This window comes from Staurois parvus, unplaced genomic scaffold (assembly GCF_062004578.1).
Source record: "Staurois parvus isolate SC_StPar_1 unplaced genomic scaffold, SC_StPar_1.0 ptg000917l, whole genome shotgun sequence".
NCBI lineage: Eukaryota > Metazoa > Chordata > Amphibia > Anura > Ranidae > Staurois > Staurois parvus.
Window position 1 is genome coordinate 2075054 of NW_028318713.1, and position 23028 is coordinate 2098081.

Genomic DNA, 23028 nt, shown 5'->3' on the forward strand with positions numbered 1-23028 from the left:
GGGAATTGAACATTCTGATATTGAATGGAAAACGTGTTAGTTGAGTGAAAGACCAGAAAATTAAAAAAAGCACAGGGCTTGACATCAAAATTCAGAGGGCATCTTTGAGGGTCTCCAAAACAGTCTGAGAAATGCAGAAAGGATGGGCATGAAATGGAACTAATATCAGCCCAGAAGGCTTTCCTTGTAGATGAGAACAGAACAGAGCCAATGTGTTGGGAAAAAAAACTGCCTGACTGGTGACCCAAAACAGCTGAAAAATACATACTATGATTTTATTCGCAAAGAGATTCCAAGACAATTTTTTATTCTTTAATCGCTGCCGGCGTTTTAAGCCCCGATGAAGGATGTGTAAGCCCCTGAAATACGTTGAATTTATTGTTTTCATGTAAAATTAAAACCTGCTGGATTCATACCATGCCATTCTATGACACCCTAACCTTTTCTACATTTCTTTTTCATTTTGAGAAAAACACCTGTATTGGAAGTGCTGAACTTAAGCCCTTAAAGCCCAACTCTGGGTAATCAAAAGTTTTCCCATGCAGTCGGGCTGTGCCTGCACTGCAGAGGTCAACTGCTCATTTTTTGTCTAGGGGACTGGAGAAAGCTCATATTTACCCGATCCTCAGCTCCACTTGAAAATGGTGCCCCCCCCCTTCTCGATCCAACAGTGGACTGTTCCTGATGTCCTCATGTCTGGAGCAGGTCTACGGGCTTGATGACGTCTCCCCATGAAGTCCTCATGTTCAGAGCAGGTCTATGGGCTTGATGACCTCTCCCCATGAAGTCCTCATGTTCAGAGCAGGTCTATGGGCTTGATGACCTCTCCCCATGAAGTCCTCATGTTCAGAGCAGGTCTATGGGCTTGATGACGTCTCCCCATGAAGTCCTCATGTTCAGAGCAGGTCTCCGAGATTGATGATGTCAGGAACAGTCCACCACACAAGATCGTTAGACCATGGGGGGGAGAGGGGGGGGGGGTTGAGGAACCACAGGGATTGGTCTTGTGCATGGAGGATCGGAGGACAAAAATGAATAGTTGACCCTTGCAGTAAGGGCACCGCTGTATGAGAAATCTTTGTTTTTAGTCTGGAGTTGTGTTTCAAGTGTTACAATATCCTTGGAGAATACACTCACTGGCCACTTTATTGCACCTGCTTGGTAACACAGATTGCTCATCAGCCAATCACATGGCAGAAACTCAATGCATTTAGGCATGTTGACGTGGTGAAGACGACTTGCTGAAGTTCAAACTGAGCATCAGAGTGGGGAAGAAAGGGAATTTAAGTGACTTTGTATGTGGCATGGTTGTTGGTGCCAGACAAGCTGGTCTAAGTAAAGTGCTGATCTACTGGGATTTTCACGCACAACCATCTCTAGGGTTTACAGAGAATGGTCAGACAAAGAGAAAATATCCAGTGAGCGGCAGATGTGTGGAGGAAAATGCCTTGTTGGTGTAAGAGGTCAGAGGAGAATGGGCAGACTGGTTGTTGTGACATTCAAATGGTAGGGTTAGAATTTGGTGTAAACAACATGAAAGCATGGATCCATCCTATAAACAGTTCATGCTGGTGATGGTGTTGTCATGGTGTGGTGGATCCATCCTGCCTTGTATCAACGGTTCAGGCTGGTGGTGGTGTTGTCATGGTGTGGTGGATCCATCCTGCCTTGTATCAACGGTTCAGGCTGGTGCTGGTGGTGCCATGGTGTGGTGGATCCATCCTGCCTTGTATCAAGGGTTCAGGCTGGTGCTGGTGGTGTCACGGTGGGGTGTATCCATCCTGCCTTGTATCAACGGTTCAGACTGTTGGTGGTGGTGTCACGGTGTGGTGTATCCATCCTGCCTTGTATCCATGGTTCAGGCTGGTGCTGGTGGTGCCACGGTGTGGTGGATCCATCCTGCCTTGTATCAACGGTTCATGCTGGTTCTTGGATTTGTCATGGAGTGGTGGATCCATCCTGCCTTGTATCAATGGTTCAGGCCGGTGCTGGTGGTGCCGTGGTGTGGTGGACCCATCCTGCCTTGTATCAATGGTTCAGGCTGGTAGTGGTGTTGTCATGGTGTGGTGGATCCATCCTGCCTTGTATCAACGGTTCAGGCTGGTGCTGGTGGTGTCATGGTGTGGTGGATCCATCGTGCCTTGTATCAACAGTTCAGGCTGGTGCTGGTGTTGTCATGGAGTGGTGGATCCATCCTGCCTTGTATCAAGGGTTCAGGCTGGTGGTGGTGGTGTCATGGTGTGGTGGTCCATTGTGCCTTGTATCAAGGGTTCAGGCTGGTGGTGGTGGTGTCATGGTGTGGTGGATCCATGGTACCTTGTATCAAGAGTTCAGGCTGGGGGTGGTGGTTTCATGGTGTGGGGGATCCATCCTGCCTTGTATCAAGGGTTCAGGCTGGGGGTGGTGGTGTCATGGTGTGGGGGATCCATCCTGCCTTGTATCAATGGTTCAGGCTGGTGGTAGTGGTGGTGTCATGGTGTGGTGGATCCATCCTGCCTTGTATCAACGGTTCAGGCTGGTGTTGTCATGGTGCAGTGGATCCATCCTGCCTTGTACCAACGGTTCAGGCTGGTAGTGGTGGTGTCATGGTGTGGTGGATCCATCCTACCTTGTATCAAGGATTCAGGCTGGTGGTGGTGGTGTCACGGTGTGGTGGATCCATCGTGCCTTGTATCAACGGTTCAGACTGGTGGTGGTGGTGTCATGGTGTGGGGGATATAAGGTGTACCTTACAAAGTGGCAGGTGAGTGTATGGTCAACCTCTCCAACGTGTCGGCCTTCACACCTACTCCTTAAAGCAGACCTTTAAATCAGATTTCTGCCTAAGGCGTTTATTATGCCACTGGATTTACCAGCCTCTCTTATGGCTCCCCTTCCCCTAGTCGTGTTTTCCACTGTCATCAATGCACGGGCCGCCCTGGGCTGGTGCAAAGTCCATGCATGAAGATTGATTTATGAACTGATAAGGAGTGAGTTAGTTGTTGCTCAAACATATGCTGAAAAGTACATTAAATTAGATTTCTGACATTTCACATTTTTCATATGGAGCTTGTAATACTTAAATCTCAATAAAATAGGTGCAGCGCTAAAACAAGGCAGAATGTATTAATAGAAGAATATAATTATAAAGTGCAAAGTGATCATCATATCCAAATAAGTAGATAAATATATATAAAGTGCAAGGCTCTCCCTGTGGGTGCCGTTAGTGTTGCACACAATCTCTCTACAACCCCATGTCCTTAACCCCTTCCTGCTGCCTTCCGGAGCCCCTTTAAGTGGGAGGTTCCCGATCACTGTGATTGGCTGCCACAGCGGTCACTTGATTGGGTGCCCACCGGATCGCTAAGCGTATTTCCTGATGAAATGGGCAAAATGATTTCACAGTCCGGTCACATGATCTCCCTTGTGTCAGCCAGTGCCGGCTGCAAGGGAGAGGAGAGAACGCTTGGCAATGGCTAGTAATGCCTGGGAACAGTGACATCACCCACAGGCTTCTATGGCCCTTCCATTGTCGGCGCTCCCTCCTCTCCCCTGCAGCAGCTGCTGGCTTACAGAGGGAGAGAGGTCATGTGACCAGACCTGAGCGGCCTGAAAATAGGCTGGCAATGCCTGGGAACAGTGATATCACCCACAGGCTTCTATGGCCCTTCCATTGTCGGCGCTCCCTCCTCTCCCCTGCAGCAGCTGCTGGCTTACAGAGGAGAGCCAGGTCATGTGACCGGACCTGAGCGGCCTGAAAATAGGCTGGCAATGCCTGGGAACAGTGAAATCAGCCATAAGCTTCTGGGCTCAGCCATTGTAGGCTCTCCCTGCAGCTGCTGCTGGCTTACAGAGGTAAGCTGGATCATGTGACTGTACCAGAGGAGCCTGAAAATAGGCTGTGCCTGGAAACAGTGACATCACCCATAGGCTTCTATGTCCCTTCCATTGTCGGCGCTCCCTCCTCTCCCCTGCAGCAGCTGCTGGCTTACAGAGGGGAGCCGGATCATGTAACCGGACTGGAGAGGTCTGAAAATAGGCTGGCAATGCCTGGAAACAGTGACATCAACCATAGGCTTCTATAGCCCATCCATTGTTGTCCGCTCCCTCCTCTCCCCTGCAGCTGCAGCTGGTTTACAGAGGGGAGCCAGGTCATGTGACTGGACCAGAGCATCCTGAAAATAGTCTGGCAATGCCTGGAAACAGTGACATCACCCATAGGCTTCTATAGCCCATGCATTGTCGTCCGCTCCCTCCTCTCCCCTGCAGCTGCTGCTGGTTTACAGAGGGGAGTCGGATAATGTGACTGGACCAGAGCAGTCTGAAAATAGGTAAGTATATATATCTATATTGACTTGGTTAGTCACAATAGGTGCTTGAAGGGGGAAGGGGACATTTTTAGGAGTAGTTGGGTTTTGGCTGGAATGCTGCTTTAACAACCTCCCTAATAGGGCCCCTTCCACCCCCGGGCCCCATAATAACTGCTTGGGTTGCTATAGCTACTGTTATACCACTGGATGTACAGGTATCTCTCCCTTTATCTTTTTTTTTAACTCTCATTGGGTTCCATTGATGTGCGGCGGCCCCGCATCGGTCATAGTCCGTGCACATCGATCGATTTATGAGCTGATAAGGAGTGAGTCAGTTGTTGCTCAAACATACGATGAAGAGTACATTAGATTGTCATATTTTATTGTATTTACCTTTCATTTTGCAGGAAGTCGTTCTTCTCCGGCCACGCCTCCTTCTCCATGTACACCATGCTGTATCTGGTGGTAAGTTCTGATTCTTTCAATATAAATCAATATTTGTGGCTTTAACTGTCCCAGTTGTGTGTTCATTGAGAAAATGATCCAGAATAATGCCGGCCATAGACGGTTCATTTATCGGCCGAATTTTCAGCTGAAAAACGAAAAATCGGTCTTTCTGTTGCCACCAAATCGGTCGGTTTTCGTACATTTTCCTGCATGATCAATAAAAGAAAATCGTCCGACGACATTGCCCCACTAACGGTGCAAATATTGGCTGATTATTCTTTCGGGCGAAAATTTTGCCGATAAACGAACCGTCTATGGCCTGCATAAGGCTTCGTTTACACCTTTGCCTCCCTTCTGGAAAGTGATCTGTGGTGGATCGCTCTTCAGAGGCATGGTGATATGTTGCCTCTTTACCGTCTGTATGTGTGAGTGTATTGTGCACTGTTGCAGATCAGTCGAGACATGGTCCAATGCACTTGAACGGTCATGTTTGATGGCGGATCTGTCTGCCAAAAACCAACAAGGTGGCCTAATTTTAACAGCAACCGGAATGTGTACTAACATGGCGGGCAGTGATGCGGTGGGGGGTGGTAAATTCACAGCTCAAATGTCTTCTTTCTACCCCTTGGCCACCCATATACAAAAGGCTTAGCCTAAATGCCTGAAACTTTCCCGGTATCAGACTCCTGAAATAATCTGCACAGCAGCACTTCTACTGGGAGGGGGAACGGCCAAACTCTGAGCCAATCAGAGCTCTGTCAAGTGCTGCCAATCAATGAACTGCTTCTCCTTTCCTGCCCAATCAAAGGCTGAGGGCAGCTTGGTGACCGAGCATTATTCCCTAAACTGCAGTGGAGCAATGTGAGGTCACTGAAGATTCTCTGACTTTGTCAGCCAGCTTCTCTTTAACTTACAACAGTTGAACCTTTTATTTATATTTAATATATTTTGTTATTGTTGTTGTTATTAATAATATTATTATTATTTATATATTATTTATTTTAATATATATTTTTTATTATTATATTTTATTTTATATATTTTGTTATTATTACTAATATTATTAGTAGTAGTAGTAGCAGTAGTATTATTATTATATTTATTACTTATTATTTATGTATTTATTTTAATATATTTATTATTATATTTTATTTCTTTTATATATTTTGTTGTTATTTTTATTAGTAATAGTAGTATGTTTATTATTCTTATTTTTTATTTTAATATATATTTTTATTATTATATTTTATTTCTTTTATATATTTTGTTTTTATTATTATTAGTAGTATTATTATTATTAGTAGTAGTAGTATGTTTATTATTATTATTATTATTATTATTAGTATGTTTATTATTCTTATTATTTATGTATTGTTTATTTTAATATATATATTTTATATTATATTTTATTTCTTTTATATATTATGTTATTATTAGTATTATTATTATTATTATTATTAGTAGTAGTAGTATGTTTATTATTATTATTAGTAGTAGTATGTTTATTATTATTATTAGTAGTAGTAGTATGTTTATTATTATTATTATTATTAGTAGTAGTAGTAGTATGTTTATTATTATTATTAGTAGTAGTAGTATGTTTATTATTATTATTATTATTAGTAGTAGTATGTTTATTATTATTATTAGTAGTAGTATGTTTATTATTATTATTATTATTAGTAGTAGTAGTAGTATGTTTATTATTATTATTAGTAGTAGTAGTATGTTTATTATTATTATTATTATTAGTAGTAGTATGTTTATTATTATTATTATTATTAATATTAGTATATTTATTATTCGTATTATTTATGTATTGTTTATTTTAATATATATTTATTATTATATTTTATTTCTTTTATATATTTTGCTATTATTGTTATTATTAGTAGTAGTAGTAAGAGTAGTAGTAGTAGTATATTTATTATTATTACTATCATGTATGTATTATTTATTTTAATATATATTTACTATTATATTTTATTTCTTTTCTTTTTACTGTTTGTTTTCTTATTAATGCCCGTAAAAGATTTTACCACTTTCCTGCTCCATTGGCTTAATTTATTATAAACTAATTGTATTTTTTATTATATTACATTATTATTACTACTACTACTACTACTAAATGTGATAATAATTTATTCGTTTGTCATAAATTCATTATTAAATAAATTGGCTACTTCATTGGCTGAGCTGAAAGTTTTGGAAATGATTTGAGAAGCGCGCGACCTATTTGTCTGTAAATATGAAACGCTTCAGGCGTTGGAAGGCGCGTTTCCTCCCCGGCAGAGTGGGACCCTCTCACGGGGTGTCTGCAGGCAGTTAGAGTCCTTCCCTGCCCAGATGCTAAAAAAAACCCCATTTATCCAAGTAAGCCCCTTTTAATAGGCCACCTTCCCCCGGCGCGCTTGCTGCTTTTGTAAGCTCCTTCCCTCCACCTCCATGAAGACGGCAGCTCACCTTCTCCTGGCCCTGAATGAGGGGTTTGTGTCGGGTGGCTTAAAAAGAAAAGAAAAAAAAAACAAAAAGAAAAAGAAAAACACTTCCCTTTCCCGCTGAAGAGCCGATGACACTTTAATTGAACCGCGTTCTATTTTTAGAACTTTTTTTTGTTCTAAGAAAAATATACGGCCGCGCGCCCGCTGTACACGGGGCTGTTCGATGGATCGGCTACCGATGAACTCAGATATTGGCCCCATTCAGACCTCACATTGAGAGAATGAGCGTTCCCCCGTGCGATTTTCAGAGCACAATTTACACGCGGAAATGTGTGGCAGCCTGTTCGCTTCAGTGCGCTGCTCTGCGTGCGTTTTTTCGCCCCCAAAAGAAGCTCCGCCTCCTTTTTGGGCGACGAGCTTGGTGCGATTTTTTTAAACATGAATTTTGCGGCGATTGTCGCACTATTCGGTCATGCGACATTTGGGCCAGATTTGTGCTGTGTTTGCGGCGCCGATAAGAATAATGACATTCAAAGGCACGTCAGGTGTTCTGCTGTGATTTGGGATTGCGGCAATTCTGCGTACAATTTCAAATCGCCTTGTGAGAACTGGGCTTTAAAGCTGATGTTTGATTTGCCTTCCCTGGTCCCCCCCCCCCATCAACAGGCTAATATCACTTTTAAATTAAAAAAAAAATTAAAAAAAAATAATATATATATATATATATATATATATAATTTTAGGACTAGTGACATCATCACTGGAATTCTGTGCTTCTCTATGCATTACAGGCAGACCAGGGCTGGTGGGAGGGGTAGATATCTTCCTGAAAACATCACAGCACCCTGTCTCAGTACTCCTCCTGAGGTATATTGTGGGCAGGTCTTGGGAGGAGTTATGCATATATTTTTTATTATTAATATGTTGTAATATTTGTTATTATATAAGATTTGTATTCTTAGATGGGCATCTTAGAGAACACAATATGCAGAGATACGGGGGATGGTAGTGACATACAAACACCCACACAGGTTGAACTAGATGGCCCGATGTCTTCATTTATTACTATGTAACTCTGATGTCATTCTTTGTTATTATTCTTGGTTCAGCTCGGATCAGGGGTGGACTGACCATTTGGAAACTGGGGCACTGCCCGAGGGCCCAGGGTCAGTAGGGGGCCCCATGAGATGCCCCTGGTACCTTTTTCATAGGCTTTTTTGAGTTTGGGCAAGGACACAGGGGCCCCATGATCCCCTATTGCCCGGGGGCCCCATGAGTTGTCAGTCCGCCCCTGGCTCGGATACAATGTTTCTGTTGGTTCAGCTCGGATACATTGTTCCTATTGGTTCAGCTCGGATACATTGTTCCTATTGGTTCAGCTCGGATACAATGTTACTGTTGGTTCATCTCGGATACAATGTTTCTATTGGTTCAGCTCGGATACAATGTTTCTATTGGTTCAGCTCGGATACAATGTTTCTATTGGTTCAGCTCGGATACAATGTTTCTATTGGTTCAGCTCGGATACAATGTTTCTATTGGTTCAGCTCGGATACAATGTTTCTATTGGTTCAGCTCGGATACAATGTTTCTATTGGTTCAGCTCGGATTCAATGTTTCTATTGGTTCAGCTCGGATACATTGTTTCTGTTGGTTCAGCTCGGATACAATGTTTCTATTGGTTCAGCTCGGATACCATGTTTCTATTGGTTCAGCTCGGCTACATTGTTTCTATTGGTTCAGCTCGGATACAATGTTTCTATTGGTTCAGTTTGGATACAATGTTTCTGTTGGTTCAGATTGATACAATGTTTCTATTGGTTCAGCTCAGATACAATGTTTCTATTGGTTCAGCTCAGATACAATGTTTCTATTGGTTCAGCTCGGATACAATGTTTCTATTGGTTCAGCTCAGATACAATGTTTCTATTGGTTCAGCTCAGATACAATGTTTCTATTGGTTCAGCTCAGATACAATGTTTCTATTGGTTCAGCTCGGATACAATGTTTCTATTGGTTCAGCTCGGATACAATGTTTCTATTGGTTCAGCTCGGATACAATGTTTCTATTGGTTCAGCTCGGATACAATGTTTCTATTGGTTCAGCTCGGATACAATGTTTCTATTGGTTCAGCTCGGATTCATTGTTTCTATTGGTTCAGCTCGGATACAATGTTTCTATTGGTTCAGCTCGGATACATTGTTTCTATTGGTTCAGCTCAGATACAATGTTTCTATTGGTTCAGCTCGGATACAATGTTTCTATTGGTTCAGCTCGGATACAATGTTTCTATTGGTTCAGCTCGGATACATTGTTTCTATTGGTTCAGCTCGGATACAATGTTTCTCTTGGTTCAGCTCGGATACAATGTTTCTATTGGTTCAGCTCGGATACATTGTTTCTATTGGTTCAGCTCGGATACAATGTTTCTATTGGTTCAGCTCGGATACAATGTTTCTATTGGTTCAGCTCGGATACAATGTTTCTATTGGTTCAGCTCGGATTCATTGTTTCTATTGGTTCAGCTCGGATACAATGTTTCTATTGGTTCAGCTCGGATACATTGTTTCTATTGGTTCAGCTCAGATACAATGTTTCTATTGGTTCAGCTCGGATACAATGTTTCTATTGGTTCAGCTCGGATACAATGTTTCTATTGGTTCAGCTCGGATACATTGTTTCTATTGGTTCAGCTCGGATACAATGTTTCTCTTGGTTCAGCTCGGATACAATGTTTCTATTGGTTCAGCTCGGATACATTGTTTCTATTGGTTCAGCTCGGATACATTGTTTCTATTGGTTCAGCTCGGATACAATGTTTCTATTGGTTCAGCTCGGATACAATGTTTCTATTGGTTCAGCTCGGATACAAGGTTTCTGTTGGTTCAGCTCGGATACATTGTTTCTATTGGTTCAGCTCGGATACATTGTTCCTATTGGTTCAGCTCGGATACAAGGTTTCTGTTGGTTCAGCTCGGATACAATGTTTCTGTTTGTTCAGTTCAGATACAATTTTTCTATTGGTTCAGCTCGGATACATTGTTTCTATTGGTTCAGCTCGGATACAATGTTTCTATTGGTTCAGCTCGGATACAATGTTTCTATTGGTTCAGCTCGGATACATTGTTTCTATTGGTTCAGCTCGGATACATTGTTTCTATTGGTTCAGCTCGGATACATTGTTTCTATTGGTTCAGCTCGGATACATTGTTTCTATTGGTTCAGCTCGGATACATTGTTTCTATTGGTTCAGCTCGGATACATTGTTTCTGTTGGTTCAGCTCGGATACATTGTTTCTATTGGTTCAGCTCGGATACATTGTTTCTCTTGGTTCAGCTCGGATACATTGTTTCTATTGGTTCAGCTCGGATACAATGTTTCTCTTGGTTCAGCTCGGATACATTGTTTCCCTATGAGAGATCTTTCTAATACTTGTCCTCCAGCCGGGGAAGATCCGAGCGTCCGGAAGGTGAATGACTTGGCAGACTCTGCGTGTGAATTTGGAACTGATTTCGCTGCTGAACCGGTCCGCCCAGAAACCGCGTCACTCCGCCCACCAGACAGCACACAGACCCCGCCCCTCCATTCACCATATTAATAAACGGAAATGATAACGTGTGCCAGTGATGACACATCAGCAGTTATTACTCCACGCTGTCCGGGGGGGGGGGGGTGGGCAGGGATGGGGGCGTGTCTGGTGGTTTACCTGCTTTCCGTCCCAAATTGTCATTATATACTTTTATATATTATATTATTATTATTTATTCTCCATATACTGTACAGGAAATATTCTGTATTCTAACTGGCAGCTTTCCAAATCTGGTTTGCTCCTTTTAGTACAGGCAGTGCAATCAGCGTCCTTGCTGAACGGATGGAGAGATCCAAGATAGAGCCCGCTGTTTATCAGCACTGATCACTGTATTGGTGTCACTGGGGATGTCAGTGACACCAAGTCAGTTCCCCCCCCCCCCGTGTCAGAATGCCCGCTGCAGTACCGCTATAAGTCGCTGATCGCCGCCATTATTAGTATAAAAAAAAATATAAAACTCCCATTATCTATGCCGCCATTTGTAAACACGATAACTTTCACGTAAACCAATTAATTTACACGTATTGCGATTTTTTTTTAGCGAAGACACGGAGCAAAATACATTTTAATAAATTTATGATGAAATTTTATTTTTTAATTTTTTTTATTGGATGTTTAATAGCAAAAGTCAAAAATATTGGGTTTTTTCCTCAAAATTGTCGGTCTTTTTTTGTTTATAGCTTATCCCCTTCCCGGCCCTTTAAGAGTTTCAGAAGCCGGGAGGCGGGGCGGGGTCTAGAGTCATGTGACCGCCGTGACACGCCGTCATGGTGGTCACATGATCGGGAAAGGTCCCGATCGATAGAGGAGATCGGGACCTTTCCGTGAGTACCAGACATGTGCGCAGGGCGCGCGCTCTCAGCACATATGTTCTTTTTTAATGGAACGCAAATGTGCGGCCGCTCGGTCTCTAGGCCCAGACACCAGGAAGCCGCACATTTCCGTTCGACCGGCGTGAAGAGGTTAAAAAAATACAAAACGCACAGGCGATCAAGTACCATTGAAAGAAAGCTCCATTTGTGGGAAAAAAAGGACGTAAATTTCATTTGGGTGCAGCGTTGCATGACCGCGCAATTGTCAGTCAAAGTAACGCGCCGTAACGCAAAAAATGGCCTGGTCAGGAAGGAAGGGAAATCCTCTGGAAGTTGAGGGGTTAATATTTGCCTAAGTGCCGATCCACTGCTTGCATCAGGACTGAGGGCTCCGGAAAGGAGCAGGATGCTCTGATGTTCTCAGGAAGTTACAGCACCCTGCCGGCCTCTCTCACCAGCCGTTATCTGCCTGCATTACATAGAGAAGCACAGAGACCCAGTGATGATCTCACAGGGTCTAAAATAAGGTATGTAATGAAAATGAATAGGTTTAAATTTAAAAAAAACATTTAATTGGCTTCTTGATAAGGGGAGGGGGGGGGCAAAGAATGCAAAATATCACCAGATTGACCTTCAGCAGACCAAATGGGAGCAAATTAGAAAAACTGATTGTTAGGACTTATGCCGGCCATAGACGGGTCCAACATCCGACAATTTAAAAAAAAAAAAAAAAACGAAAAATCGGTCGTTCGATAGGCCGACGTTACCACCAACGTTAAAAAAAATCGTCTGATTTTCGACTCGTCTACGGCCGGCATTAGGCAGAGACAGGGGAGCGCACCGTACATGTGACAGCAATACAAATACATTATTTGGATTACAATGTTTTTATTTGGATACAAATGGATACATTGTTGCAACCGCAAGACTTTTCATATAAAATATATTAGTGGACTTCTTCTTTTTCTTTTTCTTATTAGTGGATTTCTTCTTTTCTTCTTCTTCTTTTTCTTCTTCTTCTTCGTCTTCTTCTTCCTATTCTGCCTCTTTTTCTTCTTCTTCTTCTTCTTTTTCTTCTTCTTCTTCGTCTTCTTCTTCCTATTCTGCCTCTTTTTCTTCTTCTTCTTCTTTTTCTTCTTCTTCGTCTTCTTCTTCCTATTCTGCCTCTTTTTCTTCTTCTTCCTCTTCTTCTTTTTCTTCTTCTTCGTATTCTACTTCTTTTGCTTCTTCTTATTCTGCCTTTTCTTCTTATTCTTCTTTTCGTCTTCTTCATCTTCTTCTTCCTATTCTGCCTCTTTTTCTTCTTCTTCTTCCTCTTCTTTTCTTCCTCTTCTTCTTTTTCTTCTTCTTCGTATTCTTCTTTTTCTTCTTTTGCTTCTACTTATTCTGCCTTTTCTTCTTCTTTTTCTTCTTTTCTTCCTCTTCGTTTTCTTCTTCTCTTCTTTTCCTTCTTCTTCTTCTTTTTCTTCATCTTTTTCTTCTTACTCTTCTTTTTTTCTTCTTCGTATTCTACTTCTTTTGCTTCTTCTTATTCTGCCTTTTCTTCTTATTCTTATTTTCGTCTTCTTCATCTCCTTCTTCTTATTCTGCCTCTTTTTCTTCTTCCTCTTCTTTTTCTTCTTCTCTTCTTTTCCTTCTTCTTCTTCTTTTTCTTCTTTTCTTCTTCTTCATCTTCTTCTTATTCTGCCTCTTTTTCTTTTTCTTCTTCTTCTTCTTTTCTTCTTCTTTTTCTTTTTTTCTTCTTCTTTTTCTTCTTACTCTTCTTTTTTTTTCTTCGTATTCTTCTTCTTTTTCTTCTTCTTGCAGGTCACGGCTCATGCACAGATTTTTTATCGGTAGAACGATCGGCCGATTTGCCCATCATTGCCAGGAAAATTGGCCGATCGTCAAAATCGGCTGCAAATTTTCCAACATGACTGATAAAAAAACATGCAAAAAGCCCGAAAAACAGCCGACCAATTAACCCACTAACGGTACAAAAATCGACCGATTTTCGACCCGTCTATGGCCGGCATAACAGGGACTTCAGGCAATATAGAAGCTGAATTATTTGCAGTTAATCATTAGGCAGCTCAGCTAACTGGAGGCCCTGAGATAAGCGGAGCAGTAGAGTGCAGTCACCGGGCAGCATTGATAGACAAGAAGCACAGCATGTGTGTGTACTCAGCACATATGTACAAGTCATAAAAGACAAACAAACACAAATGAGGATCTGAAGACCCTTCGTGTGCCGGAGGAGTCAGCGATGAATTCCACTTCTCATACTAAGCCGGCCACCCGTGTGTATATATATATACTGTATATAGGGTGTGATCGGGGTGCTGCTTGTGTGCTCTGTATACAGGATGGAGGAGTGATAAGGATCTCTGTACATTACACACCTTATACTACAAATGACCTTCCTGAGATACCAGGAGATCATTGAACCCGACGTCTTCATTGACGCAACGCGTGACTCCGACTTCCAAGAAGCTGAATTCCAGGTATGGCTGTGACTACATAGTTATATTGTTCAGGATGGGGCCAATGTAACTATGTATACACCGTACCTGCGGGATCCCACTACAAGCTGGAAATCACTGTAGTAGACACAGCTACTACACAGATACTACACAGATACTACCCCGCTACTACACAGCTACTGCACCGCTACTACACTGTTACTACACTGTTACTACACAGCTACTACACCGCTCACCGCTACTACACAGATACTACACTGTTACTACACAGCTACTTCACCGCTACTACACTGTTACTACACTGTTACTACACAGCTACTACACCGCTCACCGCTACTACACAGATACTACACTGTTACTACACAGCTACTTCACCGCTACTACACTGTTACTACACTGTTACTACACAGCTACTACACCGCTCACCGCTACTACACAGATACTACACTGTTACTACACAGCTACTACACCGCTACTACACAGATACTACACTGTTACTACACAGCTACGACACCGCTACTACACTGTTACTACACAGCTACTACACCACTACTACACAGCTACTATATCACTAGTACACCACTACTACACTGCTACTGCACCAATACAACACTGTTACTACACAGCTACTACACCACTACTACATAGCTACTATATCACTAGTACACCACTACAACACTGCTACTGCACCAATGCAACACTGTTACTGCACAGCTACTACACCACTACTACACTGCTACTGCACCAATACAACACTGTTACTACACAACTACTACACCACTACTACACTGCTACTGCACCAATACAACACTGTTACTACACAGCTACTACACCACTACTACATAGCTACTATATCACTAGTACACCACTACTACACCACTACTGCACCAATACAACACTGTTACTACACTGCTACTGTATCACTAGTACACCACTACTACACTTCTACTGCACCAATGCAACACTGTTATTACACAGCTACTACACAGCTACTATATCACTAGTACACCACTACGACACCACTACTGCACCAATACAACACTGTTACTGCACAGCTACTACACCACTACTACACCGCTACTGCACCAATACAACACTGTTACTACAAAACTACTACACTGCTACTGCACCAATACAACACTGTTACTACACAGCTATGACACCACTACTACACTGCTACTGCACCATTACTACACTACTACTGTATATCTTTAGTACACCAATACTGCACTAATACTACACTGTTACTACACAGCTACTACATCCCTACTACACCACTACTATACAGCTACTATATCACTAATACACCATTACTGCACCATTACTACACAGCTACTACACTAACACCAAAACAGCTACTACAGTTGCAAGAAAAAGTATATGATCCCCTCGGGATTACGTGGAGTTTTGCATGAATTGGGCATAAAATGTGCTCTGAACGTCATCTAAGTCACAACAATAGAAGAACACAGTCTGCTGAACATAATACTACACAAACATTAGATGTTGCCATGGTTTAATTGCACATAACATGTAAACATTCACAGTGCAGGGAGGAAAAAGTATGTGAACCTTTGGACTTTATAACTGGTTGACCCTCCTTTGGCAGCAATAACCTCAACCAAACGTTTCCTGTAGTTGCAGATCAGACCTGCACAACGATCTGGAGTCATTTTGGACCACTCCTCTTCACAAAACTGTTTCAGTGTAGCAATATTCTTGGGATGTCTGGTGTGAATTGCTCTCTTAAGGTCATGCCACAGCATTTCAATTGGGTTGAGGTCAGGACTCTGACTGGGCCACTCCAGAAGGCGTATTCTGTGCTGTTGCAGCCATTGTTTTGTTGAATGACTTGTATGCTTTGGGTCATTGTCCTGTTGCATCACCCATCCTCTGTGGAGCTTCAGTTGGCAGACAGATGGTCGTACGTTTTCCTGCAAAATGTCTTGATAAACTCTGGAATTCACTTTCCCATCAATGACAACAATCTGTCCAGGCCCTGAGGCAGCAAAGCAGCCCCAAACCATGATGCTCCCTCCGCCATGTTTCACAGTGGGGATGAGGTTTTGATGTTGGTGTGCTGTGCCTTTTTTTCTCCACACATAGTGTTGTGTGTTCTTCCCAAACAACTCAATCTTGGTTTCATCTGTCCACAGTATATTTTGCCAGTAGTGCTGTGGAACATCCAGGTGCTCTTTTGCAAACTTCAAATGTGCTGCAATATTCTTTTTGGACAGCAATGGCTTCCTCCGTGGTGTCCTCCCATGTACTCCATTCTTGTTTAATGTTTTCCTTATTGTAGATGTGTCAACAAAAATGTTAGCATGTGCCAGAGATTTCTGTAGGTCTTTAGCTGACACTCTGGGATTCTTCTTTACCTCATGCAGCATTCTGCGCTGTGCTCTTGCAGTCATTTTTACAGGACGACCACGCCTAGGGAGAGTAGCAACAGTGCTAAACTTTCTCCATTTGTAGACAGTCTGTCTTACCATGGACACATGAACATCAAGGCTTTTGGAGATACTTTTGTAACCCTTTCCAGCTTCATGCAAGTCAACAATTCTTGATCGTAGGTCTTCTGAGAGCTCTTTTCTGCGAGGCATGGTTCACATTAGACAGTGCTTCTTGAAACCAGTAAACCCAAAAACAGGTGTGTGTTTTTTAAGGGCAGGACAGCTGTCAGCAACACATCCAATATCATCAGACTGATTGGAGCCAAGGTTGGCTCACTCCTGGCTCCAATTAGCTCTGGGAGACGTCATTAAGCTAGGGCCTCACATACTTTTTCCTCCCTGCGCTGTGAATGTTTACATGTTATGTGCAATTAAACCATGGCAACATCTAATGTTTGTGTAGTATTATGTTCAGCAGACTGTGTTCTTCTATTGTTGTGACTTAGATGACGTTCAGAGCACATTTTATGCCCAATTCATGCAAAACTCCACGTAATCCCAAGGGGTTCACATACTTTTTCTTGCAACTGTATATCACTAGTACACCATTAGTACACTGCTACTGCACCAATATTAAACGGCTACCACACCACTACTACACAGCTACTATATCACTAATACACCACTTCTACACCACTATCTACTACACAGCTACTACATTACTAGTACACCCTTACTGCATCATTAGTACACCACTACTACACCACTACTTACTACACAGCTACTACACCACTGTTACACTGCTACTTCAGTGATCTCCACTAGCTTCTAGGTCCTGTGCCGAGTGTCTGTCCTGCTGCTTGGTGAACACGGGGGGTCAGCCGCTCAGCACAGGTGCCATAAGGAGAATGCTTTGCATATACCCAATGATTGCAAAACATTCTCTGAATGGACAAGGTGGTGAAAGGGAAGTCACCGCCCTGCCTCTCCACCTCATCCGGTGGTGAAAGGGAAGTCACCGCCCTGCCTCTCCACCTCATCCAATCAGAAAATGCATTGCATTTATTGCCATGCCTATGCTAAGCGCCCGACCTCCTGTGTTCACAATGCAGCAGGGCAGCCGAGACAGGCTTTGGTGGGCTATCCTCAGAATATACTCCCAGGTCCAGCAGACCCAGCGTTGTCCTGCTGCAATCTGCCGTTCCTCCGCAGCAAGCCAGGTTCTGCCATCTTTATCAGTGACGTCATCAGGGGACCTCTGTCTCCTCCAAGCCCTTGCTGCTGACGGGCATGCTCAGTGAGCAATGTGACGCTTGTCGCGCAAAGTTCACTCTGGCGGCAGAATCGCGTGTTTTTGGTCCTATAGACTTTAACTGGATCATCTGAATAACGCTTGAAAACTGAACTCGAATCATGCGTGGTGGGCGGGATTTCAAGAGAATCTGTCACTGCCCATTCACAGAAAGATGACAGGTCCTCTTTGAGATGTTTAGGAGCTGCAGCTCGAAGTGTTGGGTCCAGGGATGGTGGGGGTTAATTATTGTGCTGCCACTATTCAGGTAACCCAGGAAAACAGTTGGGAAACTGGGACAAGAGGTTGTCACCTTGTCACAGTCAACACTGGTGAAGACCACAAGGAATATTTACTTGTAATCTTCACTGGAAGCCCATGTGACAGGGTGACAACTCAGGAAAACAGTCGGGAAACTGGGACAAGAGGTTGTCACCTTGTCACAGTCAAAGCTGATGGAGACCACAAGGGCATATTCACTTGTAATCTCCCCTGGAAGCCCATGTGATGGGGTGACAACTCAGGAAAACAGTCGGGAAACTGGGACAAGGGGATGTCACCTTGTCACAGTCAAAGCTGATGGAGACCACAAGGGCATATTCACTTGTAATCTCCACTGGAAGCCCATGTGACGGGGTGACAACTCAGGAAAACAGTCGGGAAACTGGGACATGGGGTTGTCATCTTGTCACAGTCAAAGCTGATGGAGACCACAAGGGCATATTCACTTGTAATCTCCACTGGAAGCCCATGTGACTGGGTGACAACTCAGGAAAACAGTCGGGAAACTGGGACAAGGGGTTGTCATCGTGTCACAGTCAACGGTGGTGGAGACCACAAGGGCATATTCACTTGTAATTTCCACTGGAAGCCCATGTGATGGGGTGACAACTCAGGAAAACAGTCGGGAAACTGGGACAAGGGGATGTCACCTTGTCACAGTCAATGCTGGTGGAGACCACAAGGGCATATTTACTTGTAATCTTCACTGGAAGCCCATGTGATGGGGTGACAACTCAGGAAAACAGTCAAGAAACTGGGACAAGGGGTTGTCAATTCGCCACGGTCAACCCTGGTGGAGACCACAAGGACATAATCACTTGTCATCTTCTTTGATATGTATAGGAGCTGCAGCTTGAAGTGTTGGGTCCAGGGATGGCGGGGGTTAATGGCATAATGGTTGCTGGCGTTGGACCGTTTCCCCTCCCCCGTTCCCGGAGTACTGTCCTACATCACAGCTGGGTGGAATTATTGTGCTGCCACTATTCAGGTGTTTCATTTCCCCCATCTCTACCCCGTCTCCCTCATGAGGTGCGGCCGCCATGATACTCAAGGTCTGACCCAGATTTCAAAGGACTTTGCATCGTGATATTCGACTTTCACAGATATTGAGGAATTTATTGCTGCTCCGTGATATACGGCAGGATTCTCCGACCGGCGGAGTTGCGGGAGTGGTGCTCCTTTATCTGATATATAGGCCTTGTTAGGATGCAGATGAAAAACCTTGGGAGCTTATCCGGGAGTAGGTGCTAGGAGAGCGGAGGACCTGGGGCCCCATAGGGTTCTATGATTCGTGGTGATGGTGGAGCGAACTCTGCATGCGTTTGGCAGATGTGCTTCATTTATATCTTTTGTATCGCTTTCAGCAATTGTTATCATTGTAGCGCTGAAAAGCAGGATGAGCCAATAAGATGCCCCTGTGTATATTTGTAGCATAAAAAAAATTAATTAATTAAAAGCAGGGTCCCTAAAATTTTAATGCTCGTCTTCTATGCCCCCCCGGTCCTTGCTGGCCATTCCTAGGTCAGTTGCATCGAAGTCTAAGCTGTTTATATTTTGCCTTCCCCAGTTCCTCCCTCATTAAGCTGCTTATGAAATTGTGAAATAAAACCATTCTGCTGTCATTAAATACCTTATTTTAAACCAAATCATGTCATCACTGGGTCTCTGTGCTTCTCTGGGCAATGCAAGCATAGAGGTGATCACTGTTATAGGATGACAACTGTCTCCCAATCGTTCTCTGGAGTTGTCACCTTTTCACAGTCAACCCTGGTGGAGACCACAAGGACCTATTCACTTGTAATCTCTACAGGAAGCCCATGTGACAGGGTGACAATTTAGGAGCACAGTTGGGAAACCAGGACAGAGCGTTGTCACCTTGTCACAATCAACCCTGGTGGAGATCACATGGACTTATTAATTTTGCAGTCTCCACTGGAAGCCCCTCAGATAGGAGGGCGACTCAGGAGAACAGTTGGGAAACAGGAACAGAACGTTGTCACCTTGTCACAGTCAACCCTGGTGGAAACCACAAGGGCATATCCACTTGTAATCTCCACTGGAAACCCATGTGACAGAGTGACAACTCAGTAAAACAGTCGGGAAACTGGGACAAGGGGTTGTCACCTTGTCACAGTCAACTCTGGTGGAAACCACAAGGGCATATTCACTTGTAATCTCCACTGGAAACCCATGTGACAGGGTGACAACTCAGGAAAACAGCTATGAAACTGGGACAAGGGGTTGTCACCTTGTAGAAGTCAACCTTGGTGGAGACCACAAGGGCATATTCACTTGTAATCTTCACTGGAAACCCATGTGACAGGGTGACATCTCGGGAAAACAGTTGGGAAACTGGGATTGTCACCTTGTAGTAGTCAACCTTGGTGGAGACCACAAGGGCATATTCACTTGTAATCTTCACTGGAAGCCCATGTGACAGGGTGACAACTGAGGAAAACAGTCGGGAAACTGGGAAAAGGGGTTGTCACCTTGTCACAGTCAACGCTGGAGGAGACCACAAGGGCATATTCACTTATAATCTCCACTGGAAGCCCATGTGACAGGGTGCAAACTCAGTAAAACAGTCGGGAAACTGGGACAAGGGAATGTCACCTTGTCATAGTCAACCCTGGTGGAAACCACAAGGGCATATTCACTTGTAATTTCCACTGGAAGCCCATGTGACAGGGTGACAACTCAGGAAAACAGTTGGGAAACTGGGTCAAGGGGTTGTCACCTTGTAGTAGTCAACCTTGGTGGAGACCACAAGAGCATAATCACTTGTAATCTTCACTGGAAGCCCATGTGACAGGGTGACAACTGAGGAAAACAGTCGGGAATCTGGGAAAAGGGGTTGTCACCTTGTCACAGTCAACGCTGGTGAAGACCACAAGGGCATATTCACTTGTAATCTCCACTGGAAACCCATGTAACGGGGTGACAACTCAGGAAACCCTCGGGAAAATGGGACAAGGGGTTGTCACTTTGTCACAGTCAATGCTGGAGGAGACCACAAGGGCATATTCACTTGTAGTCTCCACTGGAAACCCATGTGACAGGGTGACAACTCAGGAGCACAGCTGGGAAACCAGGACAGAGCGTTGTCTTTCAATTACAGGAAGTGACTGAAAAAGTACCTTCATGGCAGGATGGTCAGGCTTAAAGTGGACCTTCACCCTAAAGCTGATGTTGAGCTGCTCTGTCTCCTCCCCCCTCCCTCTCTTACAAATGGACACTTTTTTTGCCAAGGTACTTTATTTCTTACCTAGGCGAGAAGTTCTCCATGTCCCCTACGTGTGCGCAGATGTGGTGGAGGTCTCAGGTCCCAAAGAAATCTTCTGGCACATTTGCCCATGCGCTGAGCATCAGCGCATACATGAAGTTTCCCGCAAAAACAAAGTTTCCCGCACACACAAAGTCCTAAACCGTCCTTGTCTTTGCATATGCGCAGATAATCACCTGCATGTGCGCAAATGTGCCAATGGGATCTCCTGGGATCCAAAGGTCTGCCCATGGGCATAATGGTGGCAGGCATGGGGGGGGGGGGGGTTTGGCAATGCCAATGAGGGAGGCGGACTGAAGTTTCTGATTCATTTTAATGAGAGCTGCAGATCTTAAAAAAAGGTTGAAAATGACTGTTGATGTGTTCAAACTTCTGAGATTTTCGGTCCTGGTCATTGGGTGGGATGATCTTCTGACCCATTATTGATCAGTCCCCTGAGATCAGAGTCTGGTGATCCCCTTTATCTCCATCTTGGATAAGGGAAGGATGAATAGATACTGGGGGTCTCCAAACAGATCAGATAACCCCCCCCCATCCCTATCACCACCCCCATGATGGTTATCTCGGTGGCATTGTTTTTCTGTGGTAGTTGATAGGGTCAGCACACTGACAGAGGTCCCTGTGTGGTCTGTTTATGAATGGCCGCAGACATCGGCCATCAACAGAACATCACAGCCAATTTCGATTGGTTGCCAAGGTGTGCGAAGAGGTCAGCAGCACCTGGCCGGGTGATAAGGGTGACTACGGCTAAACAATGGCACAATCACTCTTCCCGCTCATCTGCAGTTGATTTGAAACTCGAAACTTGGTTTACAACAATGGAAATCCCCAATTTAAAACAGTATTTCATACATACTTTTCATATATACTGCATGTTAAAATGCGTTTTTATTACAAAATATATGAAAAAATATTCTTAAAAATAAATTTCAAATATACTGTATGTCTTTAAAAATACAAATCTACATTTTTGGAACGCATTTACAAGTATATGTAAAAATATATGTTAAAATGACTTTTTTATATGTAAAAAAAAAATCTGAAGAATATATTTCAAAAATATATATTTTTAAAAATATATATTTTTTAAATATATATTTTTTAAATATATTCTTCAAACGCATTTCAACATGCAGTGTGTATATGTGTATATATATATATATATATATATATATATATATATATATATATATTTTTTTTTTTTTTTTTAAATATATTGAATATGGCCAAAATTGTAGCATACAAAATATATGAAAAAATATTTTTAAAAATAAATTTCAAATATACTGTATGTCTTTAAAGATACAAATCTACATTTTTGGAATGCATTTACAAGTATATGTAAAAATATATGTTAAAATTACTTTTTTATATGTTAAAAAAAATCTGAAGAATATATTTAAAAAATATATATTTTTAAATATATAATTTTAAAATATCTTCTTCAAACGTATTTCAACATGCAGTGTGTATATATATATAGATATATATATATATATATATATATATATATATATTTTTTTTTTTTTTTTAAATATATTTTGAAATATATTGAATATGGGCAAAATTGTAGCATTTCAAACATACAGTATGTCAATATATTTGGGAAGAATATTTTTAAAATACATTTCAAGTATTTTTTTCTTCCAAATGGGTAGGGTCAGCACACTGACAGAGGTCCCTGTGTGGTCTGTTTAGGAATGGCTGCAGACGCCGGCCATCAACAGAACATCACAG

The 23028-nt window shown here is 42.8% G+C and overlaps 1 protein-coding gene across 2 annotated transcripts in view; it reads left to right on the forward strand.

Moving 5' to 3' along the window:
* The window catches only part of PLPP3 (phospholipid phosphatase 3), a 116589-nt gene that overhangs the window by 63039 nt on the left and 30522 nt on the right, over positions 1 to 23028 (forward strand). For both annotated transcript variants that reach the window (XM_089656569.1, XM_089656568.1), the window contains exon 4: positions 4697 to 4754. In XM_089656569.1, coding sequence (XP_089512695.1) covers positions 4697 to 4754 — 58 coding nt within the window. The remainder of the gene's footprint in view (positions 1 to 4696; positions 4755 to 23028) is intronic.